The sequence below is a fragment of the Leopardus geoffroyi genome, chromosome A1, assembly GCF_018350155.1.
Source record: "Leopardus geoffroyi isolate Oge1 chromosome A1, O.geoffroyi_Oge1_pat1.0, whole genome shotgun sequence".
NCBI lineage: Eukaryota > Metazoa > Chordata > Mammalia > Carnivora > Felidae > Leopardus > Leopardus geoffroyi.
The window spans coordinates 87,924,231-87,942,174 of NC_059326.1; the positions used below are offsets into that span (position 1 = coordinate 87,924,231).

General features: G+C 56.7%; 1 protein-coding gene across 1 annotated transcript in view; it reads right to left on the bottom strand.

Moving 5' to 3' along the window:
* OBSCN (obscurin, cytoskeletal calmodulin and titin-interacting RhoGEF) overlaps positions 1–7,883 on the bottom strand; it is a 164,583-nt gene extending 156,700 nt beyond the window's left edge. The window contains 3 exon segments of the mRNA XM_045483580.1: positions 70–339; positions 1,491–2,497; positions 5,519–7,883. Of these exon segments, the coding sequence (XP_045339536.1) occupies positions 70–339; positions 1,491–2,469 (1,249 nt within the window). The 5' untranslated portion in view covers positions 2,470–2,497; positions 5,519–7,883.
* Positions 7,884–17,944: the final 10,061 nt, after the last annotated feature.

Here is a 17,944-nt window from a genome sequence, read left to right on the forward strand (position 1 = left end):
CCCTCACCCCCACATGACCCCTGCCCCCCCCCGTAGGACCCTACCCCTTTCCCGCCCGACCCCTCCCACCTTGCACCGCGAGCTCTGCCACCGTGCGGCTGCCCTCCGTGGTCTCGCAGATGTAGACGGCGTCGTCGTCGGCGGAGACGTTGCGCACCGTGAGCCTGCGCTCAGTGCCCGCCTCCTCGATGCCGTACTTGGCGCTGGCCCACAGACGCGTGTCCTCCTTGTACCACGCGGCCTCCGTGGACGGCAGCTGCACCTCGCACTGGAACGTGGCCGACTCCTTCTCCCGCACCTCCAGGTCCTGAAGTCGCCTCTTAAAGGGCACGGCGGGCTCTGCGGGGAGTAGGCGCATGAGAGGTGCTGGGGCGGCGGGATGCTTGCAGCGGCGAGGCAGGGAAGAGAGCTCCGAGGAGACAGAGGAGGGGGGAGGGGGCAGAGCGTGGGGATGGGGCAGCGGTGAGCTGCGGGGGAGGGCAGGAAGGGGGGCAGGTTAAGGGGCTCGGAGTGGGAGGCTGGAGCGTGGGGGCGGGGAACCAGGGCAGGGTTGAGGGGGCTACGGGGCAGGGGGTAGTGGAGAGGCAGGCGAGCAGCAGGGAAGCGTGTAGGGAGGTAGGGGGATGGAGGCGGGACAGGGGCGGGCGAGGGCACAGAACCTGAAGAGCCCCTTTCCCTTAAACAGAAGGAGATGTCCTGAAGACAAAAAGGAGAACCGAGGCCCGCAGCCAGCAGCCCAGCGCAAAGCTCGGGGGACTCACGCCCACGCCCACGCAGCAGCCAGGCTGCGGGGCCAGCGCCAGATCACTGCAGTCCCTGAGCACCGGCTGTGGGCCAGGCCCCGCTGCTCTGCGCATTTCGCCCTGTGCAGCCCCCCTCCCCAAGGAACCGGGCTGTTTCCTCCGCGTGGGCCATGGCCTGGGGCACGCACTGAAGGTCGGAGCGCCCTGAGATCCTACAGCGGGTCAGAAGTGGAGGTCAGTCTCTGCTCTTAGGAGTCTCGCCAACTTGACCGCAGGACCTGATCACGTCGCCTGCCAGGGCTTCCCTCCAGAACCCGGAGGGAGCCCCAGACCCCTCCAGGGATCCTCAACGGGAACCTGTGAACTGGCTCAACCCGGCTCGGCCCCAGCCCCACCCCTTGCCTTTCTCCCGGACTCTGCCTGGGAGACCCCTTTGGCAACCTGTCACTGGGGTGGAGGGCCTGGTTCACCCCGACAGTGTCTCTGGAGGAGGGGTTGCTTAGGACAAAGCGCTTTGTTCACTCATGTGACTCTCACAAAGACAATGGGACAGGCCGAGGGTCATCCGTGTCGCCCTCATTTCCTGGGCCCGAAGAGGCTAGAGCCGCCAACAGCTCTGCCTCAGGATTCCACCACGGATTCCATTCCAGGTGGGGGCAGGACTGGGGAGGCGCCTGCTTCTGCGCTCTGCGGGCAGCGACCTGGGCGGGGACCGTGCACTCCCGGCCCCGCGGGCGAGGCGCTCACCTCGTACGACGACCAGCACGGAGCTGTAGGTTTGGCCCACCAGGTTGGACGCCGTGCAGGTGTAGAGGCCCCGGTCCGACTGCTTGCAGAAGAGGATCTTGAGCACGAAGTTCTCCTGAGCGTCCTCGTACACCAGGTGTCGCCGGCCCTCCACCACCAGCTGGCCATCTTTCTTCCACACCGTCTCTGGCTTAGGCTCGCCCGTCACGTAGCAACTGAGGCGCGCGTGCTTGCCTTCAGTCACCGTGCAGGTGCGCGTGCCAGAGCCAGGTGGCGAGGCAGGGATGCCCTCGGCGCGCATCGCCTCCCGACGCCGCTGCAGGTGCGCCAGAAGCCCGGCAGTGGAGGCTCCCGGCGGGGCGGCGTCTGGGTCCGCGTCTACCGTGAGCGCGGCGTCGGCACTGGCGACGCCCAGCGGGTTCTCGGCGCGCACCGTGTATGTGCCCCCGTCGCGCGGCCGCGCGGACTGGATGCGCAACGCGCTGGCCTCGCCGCTGGCCTCCACGCGCACCCGGGGGGCGTCGGGCGCTCCCAGGCGCCGGCCGTCCTTGGCCCAGCTCACGGCCATGGGCGGCGAGCCGCGCACGCGGCAGCGGAAGGTGGCCTCGGCGCCCTCGCGCACGCGGATGGACGTGGGCCGCAGCAGGAAGTGGGGCGCCTGCTCGGCGTAAGTGGCCTCGGCGTCCACCTGCAGGCCCACGGCCGCGAAGGCCTCGCCGATGGCATTGCGCGCGCGGCACACGTACTGCCCGCTGTCGCCCAGGGCCAGGTCCAGTATGGTGAGGCGGTACAGGTCGCCGTCCTGGGCCAGCCGGAAGCGAGAGCCCGCCTCCACCGGCTGCTGGTCCTTCTCCCAGCTCACCTGCGGCGTAGGGTTGCCCACGATCTGGCAGCTCAGCGTGGCGTCCTTCCCCACCGACACCACAAAGGCCTTGGGCCGGGTCAGGAATCGGGGCGCCCCGCTGAATGAGTGATCCATGGTGGGGGGCGGGGGCGGCGGGACGGACCTGAGAGCAGGTTGGGGGAAGGTCATAGTGGGGATGAGCCGCAGGTGCTGTCCGAGTCGTCCGCGGCTTCCCAACCAGTGTCCCTGAAGAACCCAGTCTAACCCAGGGTGGACACCTCCCGGCCTTATCTCCACCCCCCACCTCCACGCGCAGGTAGAACTACCAGAAGGCACAGTGGTGCAGAAAGTCAGATTTACCCCTTTCTGGGCACCTGGAGTCTGGTGCACCCCTTGACGGGCTTTTCTAACGGGTGAGCATATCTCCTTCCTGTCCCCCCAGCTCTAGCCCTACGCCCCAACTCAGGTCCAGTTGAGAACCTGTCCCAAAACAGCACACCAGCAGCCAGGCTGGCCCTCCTCTCTGTGCACCAGGGTCCTCCCTACCCTGGGGGCCATGCTGTACCTCTCCAGACAGACCTGCCTGTTCCCCCCTGCCCACTCCAGCTGCTTCCTGGTGACCAGTTCCCGTCCCCCACACACCTCTGCTTCCTGGAGTCTGAAACTCCAGTCTGCTTACATCACTGCCCCTCAGCTCTCCACACCTGGACGGGGCCTGGCCTCTGGCGGGAGTGCACCCAAGGTGACCCATCTCCCAGCAGGCTCTCCTCTGAGCCCTTGGCCCTGCGTGTCCCCTTTTGTCCCCCCACTTCCTCCTCCGGGTGACTCATCTTCCAAAGCTGTTGGGCCACACATCCTGCTGGGTGCAGCTCAGCCCTCCTCACCCCAGGAAGTGCCCACGACAGAGGCCTGTCCCACCTGTAGCTGCCTGCACCTGTCCTGCGATGCCTCCTCCCCTCCCCTGCCAAAAAACCCTGATGAGCAGGAAAGGATTAGAGACCCTGTTGCCAGGTGACTTCCTTCTAACTGGCTGAGCTGCCCACACCCCCTCGCTGTGAACAGCCACAGGAGGATCTGGAGGGCACACAGTCAGCAGTGAGCCCAGGGAGGACAAGCAGAGAGTCCCCTGGCAAGGGCCTGACCAGGTTGACTGGCAGGAGCCCTGTCACTCTACAGACTTTGTGGCTCCACTGGCCAGGCACCCTGTGGGGATGGGGTGGGCACCACCCGAAAGCCTCAGGGGACAGGCCTCTGCCTAAGCCTCCCCTCCCCCTCAGGCCCCAGCTGGCCTTCAGCACAGGTGGGTATGGTGAGCCTGGGCCTTATCCCCCCCCCCCCCCCGGCTTCTTTATGTAAGAACAGCAGCCCACTGGGCTCAGGGCTGGCCTCAAGCACCTTTACTCCTTCCCCAATCCACAGCTGGGCTTCTAGCGTGGGCTGCCCACTGGGGGACAAGTGGGGTGATGTCCTGTGATTCAGGGCCTAATCCCCCTTAATCCCCCTCTAGGAGGTGAGACCGCTCCAGCCTGCTGACTCACTGTGTGGTCAGCACCTCTGGCCCCTGCCCCCCACGGCCTGGCCATGTTCTGGAGCTGGGAGGACCTGGGCGGGTGGCCACCCGAGCCCCGCCCCTGGGGACGCCCTCTTGGGCCTTGATGTCCCTCTGAAGAAGGCTTACTCAGATCTCCCCTGAGATCTAAGCTCCCAGGGCCCCCCTCCTGAATCACAGTCGGTGGGTCCCCCAAAGCAGGACACTGAATCCTCCCCCCAACACACCAGGTGCAGCTATGGGAGATAGGTCCTCTGAGCTCATGAGTGGGCATGGGCAGGGGCCACCCCACAGCTAGTGGCCTCTGGGGGGCAGGGACAGCAACAGGGACAGGACAGGGAGCTCCCATCACCACACGTGCTTAGGGGGAGCCAGCCCAGGACCTTGGCAGGTGCACAGGCTGACCCCTGGCCTGGCAGGGGTGGGCAGAGACCTCCAAGATCCTCTGAGCCCCCCAGGGACAGTGCTGATGCCTGTCTCCTCATTTAACAGCCTATATTTCCCACCTCAATGCAGCAGACACCATGAAGCCAGGGTTGGGGGCTCCCACAGATACAGCTGCCTTCGAGTCTACCCTGCCAGGCAGGCATCCCCACTGGTCAGTAGAACCCTAGCTCCAGAAATGCTTGCCCGAGGACTCCAGAGCCACCCACCGTCCTTCAGGCCAAGTCGGGAACACCTTCTGGGGGCCCCCAGAACTCCCACTGGGCACATACATGCAGCAGTGAGCTCAGAGACAGGAGACTCAGGAGGGGACACAGCCCCAGCCTCCCAGGAAAAGCCCCTTCCTTCCTCAGATGCCCGCCTGGGATCTGATGCCCTGTAGACCCCACTCAGACTCCTGATGCCTTGGAGGACCTAGCTTGGCACTGGCAGGAGCCTCCCTCCACATGGAGACCATGACTCCCCCACCCTCACCTGGGGTTATTTCTCTAGAGCCCAGGAGTCCCCAGGGCTGATCTGAGCCCTGCCCACACCCTCCATCCTGGCTCTTCTAGAACTTGGCCAATCTCAGGTCCTCTTCCAGGGGCCCCTGGGCCATTTCTCAGATGCACCAAGGGTGGGAAGTGACTTGCAGCCTGACTGCAGAGTCTGGTCCCTTCCTGGGAATCCCTGCTGCCCCCGCCCCCACCCTTCCAGAAAAGACTTCCAAGGGCAGCTCCTGGAGTCTGTGCCTTCCCCTAGACCCCTGGGCTGGCGGCTTCCCGAACTCCTGGGGAAATTCTTTCCTGGAGTCAGGTGTCAGTGCCCCTTTGGCTGTCCCCTCTGCTGAGCCAACAGGCCTAAAATAGCCCCAGCTGTCAGCGGACATCCATCTCAGCAGAGCTGGGGGCAGGGCCGGCCAGACCTCTAGGCCTGCCTCACAGCAGGAAGCCCCCAGTGAAGGAGGAGGTGGATGCACCCCATGGCCCCCTGACCTCACACCCCAGCTGCTCCCTCCCCAAATGAGGGCTCAGGTCACTGCAGGGACTGGATTCCAGGGCTCCAACCCTCAGAGAAGCGGCACAGCCTGGCTAGACCAGCCCCCTCCCAGGGCCAACTGTACCCCACAGCCCTGACCTTCAACAGAGCAGTCCTGGAGGAGAGGGGCTAGGCCCAGGATGGCCCCCACCCCTGTCTGTCCTGCCTCCTCACCTGTCTCTACGGGAGGCTGGGAGCAGCACCCAGGCGGGGGGCTCAGACGGCAGGGCAGGGGCTGCTGGGTCTCACCTCCCTCCACGGGCCCAGGACCGACACAGCTCCCACCCAGCAGCCCACTCTCTGGCCGGTCCTCAGACTGGACAGGGACGAAAGGACAGGCGGACGCTGTCAGCTGGAGAAGGCTGGGCCCGCCCCCACCACCAGCCAGCCCAACCCAGCCCAACTCCAAAATAGCCCGGGTGTCACTGCCCCGGATTTGGTTTCATCCCCAGCCCCACGGAAGCAAAGGGCACAGACTCTGCATGGCCAGGTGTTTGGTGGGGGACAGCAGGGATGTGGGTAGGGCAGGGACCCCATCTTGTGGGGAACCCTGTTCAGACTAATATCCCGGAGTGCAGGGAAGGAGGGAGCCTAGGGGACCCAGAACCACCCAGAGGAGAGAGGGGGACCTGAGACCCCCAGAGGATATCCAAGATCACCTTGAAGGGACCTGGGACCCCTCCCCCAGAAAGGGATCCAGAACCAGTCAGAGGGGACCCAGAGCCAGCCAGAGGGGATCCAAGACTGCCCAGAGGGGACTAGAACCAGCCAGAGGGGAGAGGGGGACCAGAAACCACACAGAGGGCACCCAGGACTGCCCAGAGGGGACAGGGGTCCCAGGACCATGCCAAGTGCACTGGCCATCTGAAGGTCCTGCAGACTCTGGGTATAGGTGGGCAGCCAGAAGCTACACACAGGCCTAGGGCAGGTATTGTATCCTTGGTGCTTCCAGCAGCACCTGGCCTAGCTGTTGTGTCCATGGCACCTTTAAATGGGAACCCCTGAGAACCCAGCTAGGGGCCTTTGCTGGCCATGGACAAGGGAGGGCCCCAGGCCCCAGGGTGGGCCAGCAGGACAATGTGTGTGCTGCAAATGACCCAGGAAGACTGTTCCCAACTCCATGGCTATCGCCCTGATGCAGGGACAAGCAGGCACAAAAGGCCAGCCCTGCCTGGGTGAAAGGTGGCCTTTGTCTGGTGGGGTTTAACCAGGACCCAGAGGGGCCACCTGCTGGGAAGTGGTTGATCCCCGCCTCCAGCAGCCCAGGTCTGAGAAACCCCCTTCAGGAACCCCAGATGAGGGTAGGGACCAGGGGAAGACACGCAGGCATGCCCCTTGCACCTGCTTGATCTGAGGACTTTTCCTGCAGGTGTGTCCACCAGTTGACCCTCACCATGGCCAGGTGTAAGGGCCAGGGGTCCAGAGCACCCAGGGAGGTGGGAAGGAGGGTAGGGAGGAAGCAGACCCACCATAGCCAGCAAGATGGGAGTTCTATGCACACTCAGCTTCACCCCTGCCCTCAGCCAGCACCCTTGTGTCTGCTGGGGAAACCGAGGATCTGAGCACAGACCAGATGCACCCAGAGTGCCCAAAATCTGAGCTCAGTCACCATGATAAAACCACAGACTAGAAGGCTTCAACAGACATTCATTTCTCAGGGTTTGGGAAGCTACATTCTGAGAAGGTGCCTGAAGATCCTGGACACCAAGGTGGTACAGACACAGATAGCTAGTCACGCTGTAGCCAACAGAGGGCAAGCCCTCCAGGGTCCTTCTTCCTCTTCTGTGAACACTGATGCCACACAGGGACCGGAAATGATCTCAACTTTGATGATCCCCTGACACCAGCATATTAGCAGTTACCACCCGACTTCTGACTTCCTGTAGTCCTGGGATCCTCCTATTCCAGTCCTCCTCCCTGACCTGTGACCCTCCATAGTTTACCCTCCTCCTCTGTCCTCCTCATGACCTGTGATCCTCCATAGCTCAACCCCATGCTCATCCTCCTCTCTGACCTGTAACCCCCCATAGCTCACACTCATAAGTCTCTCTGAGTCCCTTGTCCCTATGCCCTGTCAAAGACAGGCAAGTTTGGCTCTAGGAAGTGGCACCTGCAGGTCAGGATCCCCCCGGCCATGCACCCCTGGCACCAGCCCATCTGCTGCCTGTAGACAGACCCCAGGCCACCGGCTGCAGCCCCTGCCCATACATCACCGGGCTCTTGTGGGACATTTGGCCTCCTGGGTGCTCCCTGCATCTACACTGCTCATGTGGTGTGCCAGACCATCCACATGCTGGCTGCATGCCATGGGACTGTCCCGTCCTCCTCATGGCTCTGACAGGAGCAATGGGCCTGGCTGAGCTGTGAGTGGTCCCTCTGAGGGGAGAGGCCCATCTGGGAGGCACCAAGGGGAGGGGGCCATGCTTGCACTGCTGTGTGGCCCCGGGCACACCCCTGCAGGGCCCGTCTCCTTCTGGAGTTGCCCGCATGGCTGTGTGGCCCTGGGCACACCCTTGCGGGGACTTTTCCTTCTTTTTTTTTTTTTTTAATTTTTTTATCTTGTTTTATTTTGTATTTTTTTTTAATTTACATCCAAATTAGTTTAGCATATAGTGCAACAATGATTTCAGGAGTAGATTCCATACTGCCCCTTACCCATTTAGCCCATCCCCCTCCCACAACCCCTCCAGTAACCCTCTGTTTGTTCTCCATATTTATGAGTCTCTTCTGTTTTGTCCCCCTCCCTGTTTTTTTTATTTAACTTTATTTTTTATTTTTTAAAATTTACATCTAAATTAGTTAGTATATAGTGAAGCAATGATTTCAGTAGATTCCTTAATGCCCCTTACCCATTTAGCCCATCCCCCCTCCCACAACCCCTCCAGCAACCCTCAGTTTGTTCTCCATATTTATGAGTCTCTTTTGTTTTGTCCCCCTCCCTGTTTTTATATTATTTTTGTTTCCCTTCCCTTATGTTCATCTGTTTTGTCTCTTAAAGTCCTCATATGAGTGAAGTCATATGATTTTTGCCTTTCTCTGACTAATTTCACTTAGCATAATACCCTCCAGTTCCATCCACGTAGTTGCAAATTGCAAGATTTCATTCTTTTTCATTGCCAAGTAATACTCCATTATATATATATCTATATCACAACTTCTTTATCCATTTCTCCATTGATGGACATTTGGGCTCTTTCCATACTTTGGCTATTGGTGATAGTGCTGCTATAAACATGGGGGTGCAGGTGTCCCTTTGAAACAACATACCTGTATCCCTTGGATAAATGTCTAGTAGTGCAATTGCTGGGTCGTACAGTAGTTCTATTTTTAGTTTTTTGAGGAACCTCCATACTGTTTTCCAGAGTGGCTGCATCAGCTTGCATTGCCACCAACAATGCAAAAGAGATCCTCTTTCTCCGCATCCTCGCCAACTTCTGTTGTTGCCTGAGTTGTTAATGTTAGCCATTCTGACAGGTGTAAGGTGTTATCTTATTGTGGCTTTGATATGTATTTCCCTGATGATGAGTGATGTGGAGCATTTTTTTCATGTGTCGGTTGGCCATCTGGATGTCTTCTTTGGAGAAGTGTCTAGTCATGTCTTTTCCCCATTTCTTCACTGGATTATTTGTTTTTTGGGTGTTGAGTTTGATAACTTCTTTATAGATTTTGGATACTAACCCTTCATCTGATATGTCATTTGCACATATCTTCTCCCATTCTGTCTGTTGCCTTTTAGTTTTGCTGATTGTTTCCTTTGCTGTGCAGAAGCTTTTTATTTTGATGAGGTCCCAGTAGTTCACTTTTGCTTTTGTTGCCCTTGCCTCCAGAGATGTGTTGAGTAAGAAGTTGCTGCAGCCAAGATCAAAGAGGTTTTTGCCTGCTTTCTCCTCAAGGATTTTGGTGGCTTCCTGTCTTACATTGAGGTCTTTCATCCATTTTGAGTTTATTTTTGTGTATGGTGTAAGAAAGTGGTCCAGGTTCATTCTTCTGCATGTTTCTGTCCAGTTTTCCCAGCACCACTTGCTGAAGAGACTGTCTTTATTCCATTGGATATTCTTTCCTGCTTTGTCAAAGATTAGCTACCCATACGTTTGTGGGTCCATTTCTGGGTTCTCTATTTTATTCCATTGATCTGAGTGTCTGTTCTTGTGTCAGTACCATACTGTCTTCATGATTACAGCTTTGTAGTATAGCTTGAAGTCTGGGATTGTGATGCCTCCTGCTTTGGTTTTCTTTTTCAAGATTGCTTTGGCTATTCAGGGTCTTTTCTGGTTCCACACAAATTTTAGGATTATTTGTTCTAGCTCTGTGAAGAATGCTGGTGTTACTTTGATAGAGATTGCATTGAATATGTAGATTGCTTGGGTAGTATCAACATTTTAACAATATTTGTTCTTCCTATCCAGAAGCATGGAAACTTTTTCCATTTTTTTTTTTTTTTTGTGTCTTGTCAATTTCTTTCATAAGCTTTCTATAGTTTTCAGTGTACAGACTTTTCCCTTCTTTGGTTAGATTTATTCCTAGGTATTTTATGTTTTTTTGTGCAACTGTAAATGGGATCAATTCCTTGATTTCTCTTCTGTCACTTCATTCTTGGTGTATGGGAAGGCAACCGATTTCTGTGCATTGACTTTATAACCTGCAACTTTGCTGAATTGATGAATCAATTCTAGCAGTTTTTTGGTGGAATCTTTTGGATTTTCCATATGGAGTATCATGTCATCTGCAAAGAGTGAAAGTTTGACCTCCTCCTGGCTGATTTGGATGCCTTTTATTTCTTTGTGTTGTCTGATTGCAGAGGCTAAGACTTCCAGTACTATGTTGAATAACAGTGGCGAGAGTGAACATACCTGTCTCATTCCTGGCCTTATGGGGAAAGCTCTGTTTTTCCCTATTGAGGATGATATTAGCCTTGGGACATTCATATATGGCTTTTATGATCTCGAGTTATGCTCGTTCTATCCCTACTTTCTTAAGGGTTTTTATCAAGAAAGGATGCTGTATTTTGTCAAATGCTTTCTCTGCATCTATTGAAAGGATCATATGGTTCTTGTCCTTTCTTTTATTAATGTGATGAATCACATTAATTGTTTTGCAGATATTGAACCAGCCCTGCATCCCAGGTGTAAATCCCACTTGGTTGTGGTGAATAATTTTTTTAATGTATTGTTGAATCTGGTTGGCTAATACCTTGTTGAGGATTTTTGCATCCATGTTCATCAGGGAAATTGGTCTATAGTTCTCCTTTTCAGTGGGGTCTTTGTCTAGTTTTGCAATCAAGGTAACTCTTCATAGAAAGAGTTTGAAAGTTTTCCTTCCATTTCTATTTTTTGGAACAGCTTCAAGAGAATAGGTGTTAACTCTTCCTTAAATGTCTGGTAGAATTCCCCTGGAAAGCCATCGGGGCCATCTCCTGCACTTGCCAGCACTGCTGTGTGACCCTGGGCACACCCCTGTGGGGGCCCGTCTCCTTCTGCACCTGCACACACTGCTATGTGGCCCTACCCATGCCCACAGCCACACCTGGAGGGTGTTTCAGGACATGCACGGCTGACCTCCAAGCCTGGGCCCTGCCACCAAGGGCAGGGGAGCTGCCACAGTGGAGCTCAGGGCAGCTGCAAGCCTGAGAGGTCACAAGGGCTACAAAACTAAGTTGTCACACAATTACACTGTGTGCAAGAAATGGGGGACAAGACTCGGCCCCAGGGGAGGCCTCCAGCTGGTCTGATTCCTGACGAAGCGTGTGATTTCCTCAGCTGCAGAAGGCTGTGTCCCAACCCTCCCAGGCCTAGGAGGAATGGCCTCGGGAGGAATGGCCTCGAGAGTCATGGGGGCACACCATTGGGGCAGGAAGGGAGCCCAACAGCCCACACTGCCTCCGACCCTCCGCCAGAAGCCACAGGACTGGGAAAAAGGCCAGAAGGCCGGGAAGACGAAAGCCGTCAGTAGGCCATGGTGGCCAGCACCAGTACCCTTGTGCTGTAACCCAACATGCCCACGTGTTACCCTGACTCCAGACCCCGAGCATGTATTTCTTTGCAAGGAAAGAAGTGAGAGACAAAAATTCATTCTTGGAAAAACAGGTGATGATGCGAGCCACCTGGGTATGGGGGGTCCCCCCTCCTGTCCTGCTGGCGGCCTGTGGGGGCGAGGAACGCAGTTCTCCACAAGGCTTCTGTGAACGCCAGTGGGCCACGCTGCTGGCTTCCAGGGACCCCCCCCCCCCCCACTCATTCCAGTCAGGTTCAAGTGTACTTTCCCCAGGAGTATTTCAGGAACAAGGTAAGATCTACTGGAGCAAATGAGCTCGACCCCAACCGCAGGGTGCTGAGGCTGTACCCCAACCCAGGGCGCTGAGGCTGTACCCCCACCCAGGGCGCTGAGGCTGCACCGGGGAAGGGGGGGGACACCAGCCCATGCAAACAGCCCGACTCAGGTGGGGAGAGCAGAGCCCCCCCACACCCATCCGCTCCTACTCCCCCCCACCCCGCATTGTCAGCGTGCCTCTGGGTAGCCCCTGATGGATGCCGTTGAACCCGTTCCTTCTCCCGCCCGTGTGCTTCTCTGGCTCCGCGCATCGTCCAACAGGAGAAACCCTTACTGTGGAGGATACCGGCTCCCATCCCCCTCCTTTCCTCCCAAAGATACTTCATTTTAGTTTCCATAGCAAGAGCAAGGGTGCAGGCCCCCAAATCTTCTACGTTACTGCCCTTGCTGCCAGCAGCGAGGCCCCGAGAGAAGGGAGCACAGCGGCACGACCGAAATGACCTGAGCTTCTGCAGGTGCGTGCAGGGCTCACTCAAGCCCCTGGGCTCCTCCAGCCACACCCCAAACAGCACAGCCTCGTGTCTGCGGAGCTGAGTCCGTGTGCAGGGGTCTGCAAAGCTTCTCCGCGACATGCGCTGGGGCAGACCCTTCCTAAGGAAGTAGCTTTGGCCTCTGCGAAGACTTGCTCCCCTGGGCAATACATACGCGTTTCTAAGTAGTGCCGGCTTCGTGGGGTCCTAGCTGAGGACGTGGGCCCTTTGAATCCACCTGCTAGCTTTTGAGTGTGGCCTCATATGGTTATGTCCAGCGAGTAACAAGTGTGCAGCAAACATTATCATCTAAAAAAGGCTCACTGAGCCGAACACAGAGGCAGGCCAAGCCTCCGCTTCCCTGCTGACCTTCCTGGGGGAGGGCGGGGCTAGGGGTCGGCCGTGCCCTCTCCCATCCAGACAGAGCGTGAGTGAATCTACATTTGGGGCAAGCCACCCTTTCTTCAGGGACAACTCAAGTGTGAGTGGAACCTAGAGACCCTTTATCCCAGAAGGAACCTGAGCCTTCCCTGCCGCAGCACAGACCGAAGGGACTGGCACGTGGGCTTAAGACTAAGCGGCCAGTTAGCAGGCACCCAGCACCACCCTGGGACCTGAGCCGGCTTCCACAGCCTGGATACCTTGGTCCCCCCACCCCGAATTTATACTGCCAGGGCCTCAGTCTTGGAGGCAGGGCCTTTGGTGGGTGATGAGGTGCTGAGGGTGGAGCCCCAATGATGGGATCAGTGCCCTTAGGAAGGGGTCACCCCTGCCCCTTCCACCACAGGACACCGCCAGAAGATGCCGTCCATGAACCAGGAATCGGCCTCACCAGACACCATGTCTCAGACCTCCAGCCTCCAGAGCCCTGCGAAAGAAGTGTGTTCACAACCCTTGGTCTGTGGTGTCCGGGCACAGCACCCTGGCTGACCTGGCATTGGAAAGGCCACGCCCGCATGCTTGAAACCATGACTCTCACATCCTCACAGTGAAGCATTCAGTGAAAGGGTTCTAAAGGGTTAGACAACCCCTGCTGGGTTTACTCGGAGGCAATCACTGAGTCCTCCGGAAAAGCAGGTGTGCACACGGTCAGGTGCTCGGCGCGTGGGCTGCTGCCCAGCTCAGGACCTGTGGCATAAGGAGGGTGGCACATCTGGTCTCCATCCTGGTCCTGACACCAAGCTCCTTCCCACCTTGGGATTTCCCGGTGACAGAGCGTCTCTTGATCTAACCAGGCGACTCCTGGCTGGTTCCTTCCTGGGTGGGGGCAGGTCCCCAGAAAGATGGAGACCTGACTGGAAGCCTGGAACGTTCAGTCCCACCCCCGTCCCCTAGGGAGCTATCACAATCCCTTGTGCCTATGTAGCAAAGACCCCAAAGATCCCAGTAGTGGGGGGTTCAGGGAGCTTCTGGGTTGGGGCACGCCTCCACTGGGCTCAGGACCCTCCCGGACCTCACCCGTGTGCCTCTTCATCTGGCTGTTCATCTGTGCCCTTTATCACATCCTTTCCTATGTAAGAAACCGCTAAGTTTTCCACATGTGTTTCCCTAGGATCTGTGAGTCCTTCCAGCACATTCATCAAACCCGAGGAGGGGCCGTGGGAACCTCTCATCTGTCGCCCATGGGTCAGAGCACAGGTGATGTCTGGACTTGGGGTTGGCGTCTGAAGTGGGGGTGGTCTTGTGGGATGGATCCCCGAGCCTGTGGGTCCCACAGAGATGGGGCCAGAGCTGAATTAAATTGCTGGACCCCCAGCTGGCATCCGTGGAGAATCAGAGAATTGGTTGATGTTGTCGGAAAACACCAACACACCCATCTGTTGTAAAACCTCAAGGGGCACTGCAATTGTAACAGAAAATTTCCCTGAGGACACGTGTGACTCTTGTGGAAAATAAAACCGCGAAGATAAGCTAACGGATCTTGTCGCCTGCACACCCACGGGCACTCCTTACAGCCACTGAAAAACACCAAATTTCACATCTTCACCCTGTTGGCATCCTGAGAAACCACTACTGTAGCATGGATGTTGTCAGTGCCAAACATTCTTTTAAGCAGGCTCCACACCCAACGTGGGGCTTGAACTCGAGACTCTGAGACCAAGAGCTGTATGTGCTACTGACCGAGCCAGCCAGGCGCCCCTGTAAATGCTGAGCACTTTAATGAATCAGCTTTTTTGCTTTCCAAAGCATCAGCCACTTGCAGAAATTACCTGGTGCTAAGAGACTGTGCCTCATGTCACTGGAAAAACTCCTGTGGCCTTTGAAAATACTTTATAACCAAGATTAAGGGGAGGTCACACATATTGTAAAGAATGTTGAAAGGTGCATTGTGTCCTCAGGCTGAATGTGGTCAGTCGGCGCTGGGATGAGGCAGGTGTGTCCAGAGACCAATGGAGAAGCTCCCCCATCAGTTGCCATCTCCGACCCCGTGTGGTTCACACAGTGCTGAACACCCTGGGTGCAGTCAGCCCTGGGCACACATTACGGTCCCTAGAGAAGGCCACAGCCCGGGACAACCAGATCCCACATACCCCGCGTGGCTCATGTAGTGCTGAACACCCTGGGTGTAGTCAGCCCTGGGTGCACATTATGGTCCCTACAGCAGGCCACAGCCCGGGACAACCAGATCGCAACACCTGGGGTGCGGAGTCCAGGCAGCAGGGGTCCTAGGCCTTGTCCCAGAACCATGGGCATCGACCTTAGTGCAAACAGCAGGTGCAGAGGCCCACTTCCGGGGACAGCGCTGCAGCAAACCAGGTGTAAGTGATGAAAGCCAATTAGAGAAAACGTTTCTAATCTCCGGAGTTGTCCTCAGTACATACAGCCAACGCTTCAGGAACATCTGCTAAAACCTGGTAAGAACCATGAGCTTCTGCCTCCAGCTCAAGCGGGACACAGTGCCACTCGTGGTCGGTGTGGCCAATACAGGGCTCCTGATCAGGTGTGGTATCAGAGCAACATTCCTCAGCTCCCCATCCAAGTCAAGGGGGCTAAACCCTGCAGCACTGTGGCCCAGAGTCTTCCATTTGGAGGCTGTACCCCATGCACGGAGGCGTGGCAGGTTGAGCTTATCTGGGACCTGGCTGCCCCTAGTCCAGCGCACTAGCGGAGCACAGGGTTCGCCCCATGAGAGCAGACGGGGAAGGTTAGGACCGCTGCCCAGGGCCTGCTGAGACCCCGCCTCAGGGAGGAGAGGCCAGTCAAGGGGCTCTCCAAAGGAACTGACCTCCTTTGACACAGAGCACAGGAAAGTTCAGGCTGTAGACTACCCTTGAAAACATTAGCTTGTCTTAATTAAGAGCAACAAGCTGAACCTCGGAAAGACTTGGCTCAAGAGAACCTCCCGGGGTTGGGCAGAACCTACCCACTGGCCTTGAGAAGTGCTGCTTGCCTGAGGCTGAGCATTGCTGAAAACAGAGATCAGTCAGCCAGCAATCAAGGGGGCCCGAGGCTGACTGAGACATCAGCTGAGACAGGCCTCCGAACGGAGGGACTGGAAAAGCGATGGGCAGAGAGGCCCCGGAAATCCCTGCACCCGGTGGCGGTGCTCACACTCAAGCTGCACGCTGACTCGGCACCGACACCAGCAGCTTCACCCTCCAGGGCACAGAGACCCCACTGATACAGTCCAAGCACACACGCCCACCCACAACCACGAAAACAAAACAAGCCCACGCAAGCAGGACTGGAGTGTGTCCAGACTTGTTGTACAACGTATCACCTGAAGTATCCAGTTTTCAACCACAAACAGGAGACATGCCAAGAACAGGAAAGCCTGGCCCCAACACAGGAGGGGAAGGCAGACCACAGAAACAATCGCTGCTATTTCTACTGCTCTGAGAGCACCAGGAGACTGCGGCCGTGATGCTGTGCATCATCAAATAGGGAACACCAATGAAGACAGAGGAGTTATAAAAGTCAGCATTCGTGAGAGCGGCTCAGTGGCAGAAGACAGCACCTGTGAGCTTGAAGATAGATTGCAACAGGTCGTGCAGTACAAACGACAGAGAGAATAAAGGATAAGGGGAAACGGAGAGTCCTGGGGAAATGCGGGACGGTACCCAACAAGCACACCAATACACACATGGTAAAAACAACGCCCAGTGGACAAGGGCAGAAGACTACCCACAAGGTCAGAGACAGGCACTGGCCAGGTACACGGCAAAGGGCACAGCTCCTGGGAAAACCACTCATTCTCTCCCCCAAACAGTGGAACACGAAACAGCAGCTCAGCCAAATGGTATCCTAAAAAGTGTAGAGTCAGAACACGAAAATAAATGCAATGTGCTTTCAACTGTTATTATTGTTCAGGGTAGTAACTGTTCTCAACACAGGCTTCCTATGGGGGGGAGGCTGCTTTACATGCTTTAGCCCACCTGTGGGGTGGTGGTGGGAGGGGGGTAGTCCACCTGAAGGGGGGGCAGCAGGAGAGGGGGTAGCCCACCTGTGGGTGGGGGTGGGAGGGGGTAGCCTACCAGTGGGGGGGACAAGGGACAGATAGCCCACCTATGGGGGGGGCGGGAAGCAGATAGCCCACCCGGTGGGGGGGGGATAGCCCATCTGTGTGTGTGGGGGAAGGGATAGCCCACCTGTGGGGGGGCGGAGAGAGGATAGCCCACCTGTGAGGGGGTGGGAAGAGGATAGCCCACCAGGGGGGAGAGGATAGCCCACCTGTGGGGGGGCGGGGTAGAGGATAGCCCACCTGTGAGGGGGTGGGAAGAGGATAGCCCACCAGGGGGGGAGAAGATAGCCCACTTGTGTGGGGGGGTGAGAGAGGCTAGTCCACCTGTGGGGGTGGGGGGGGAGAGGATAGCCCACCTGTGGGTGGAGGGGGCCGGGGAGGTAGCCCACCTGCCGGTGGGGGGTGCTGGAGGGGGGTAGCCTGCCTCCGGGTGGTGGGGGGAGGTAGGCCACCTGCAGAGGATGGCAGGAGACGGGTAGCCCACCTGCAGGAGGAGGCGGGCTGCAGTGCTGCTGGATACAGTGTAGACATTCTCATCAACCCTGAAAGTTTCAGAGCAGAGAGACGCTCTGAACAGCATTCAGGAGGAATTCACCTGCAGCGACTAACTTGGGCGAAAACCCAAAAGTGAGTCCATAATCTGACAGAGAGTTTCAGGAGCAAACACCAGGCAAGACTTCTAACAAAGTAAATGCAAGGATTCTGAGGATCTAAACTGTGTCTGCTAAAACAAATGCCAGAGAATGTATGTGGAAATTTTTCTGGCCCAGAATATTTGCCAAACCTTTGAAAAGGCTCTTGGAAAACCTTGTTGGTGTGCCCAAAGAAAACGAGCCCCCGGGCACCCTGGTACTGGTGTCAGCAGCACAGTTGTGTGCCCCCCCCCCCACCATTGTCATGGTTTAAAATTAGAGCCCACAGGGTCTGGGAGTTGCCACAGAGCATGGAGCCACCCGCCCTTCCAACAGCTGCCTTCCCTCCCTGGAAGGGCTAAGATTAGGGCTGCACAAATTCCTAGAGTAGAAATTAAGGGCCACATTTAAACGGGTGACTTAATTTGGCAATCCTGCCCCTTCTGTCATAATCAGAAAGTGGCTCTTCTCACGGCCAGAGCTTTGCTACTAACTGACTCCATCATTTCCGATCAGTCACTGCCTTGTTGGCCTTCCCAAAGAACTTCAAGACCCCCATTCATTATCCCCTGAGCATCACAATCTGAGAGTCAGCTCGTTCAAAAGCCTACCTTTGTCTTTTACGCAAGGGCTGTACCGAGAGATGCTCTCAACAAAGTTGTTACTGTCCAAGCAAGAAACACACCCTACTTTCTAAACACTGACTCTC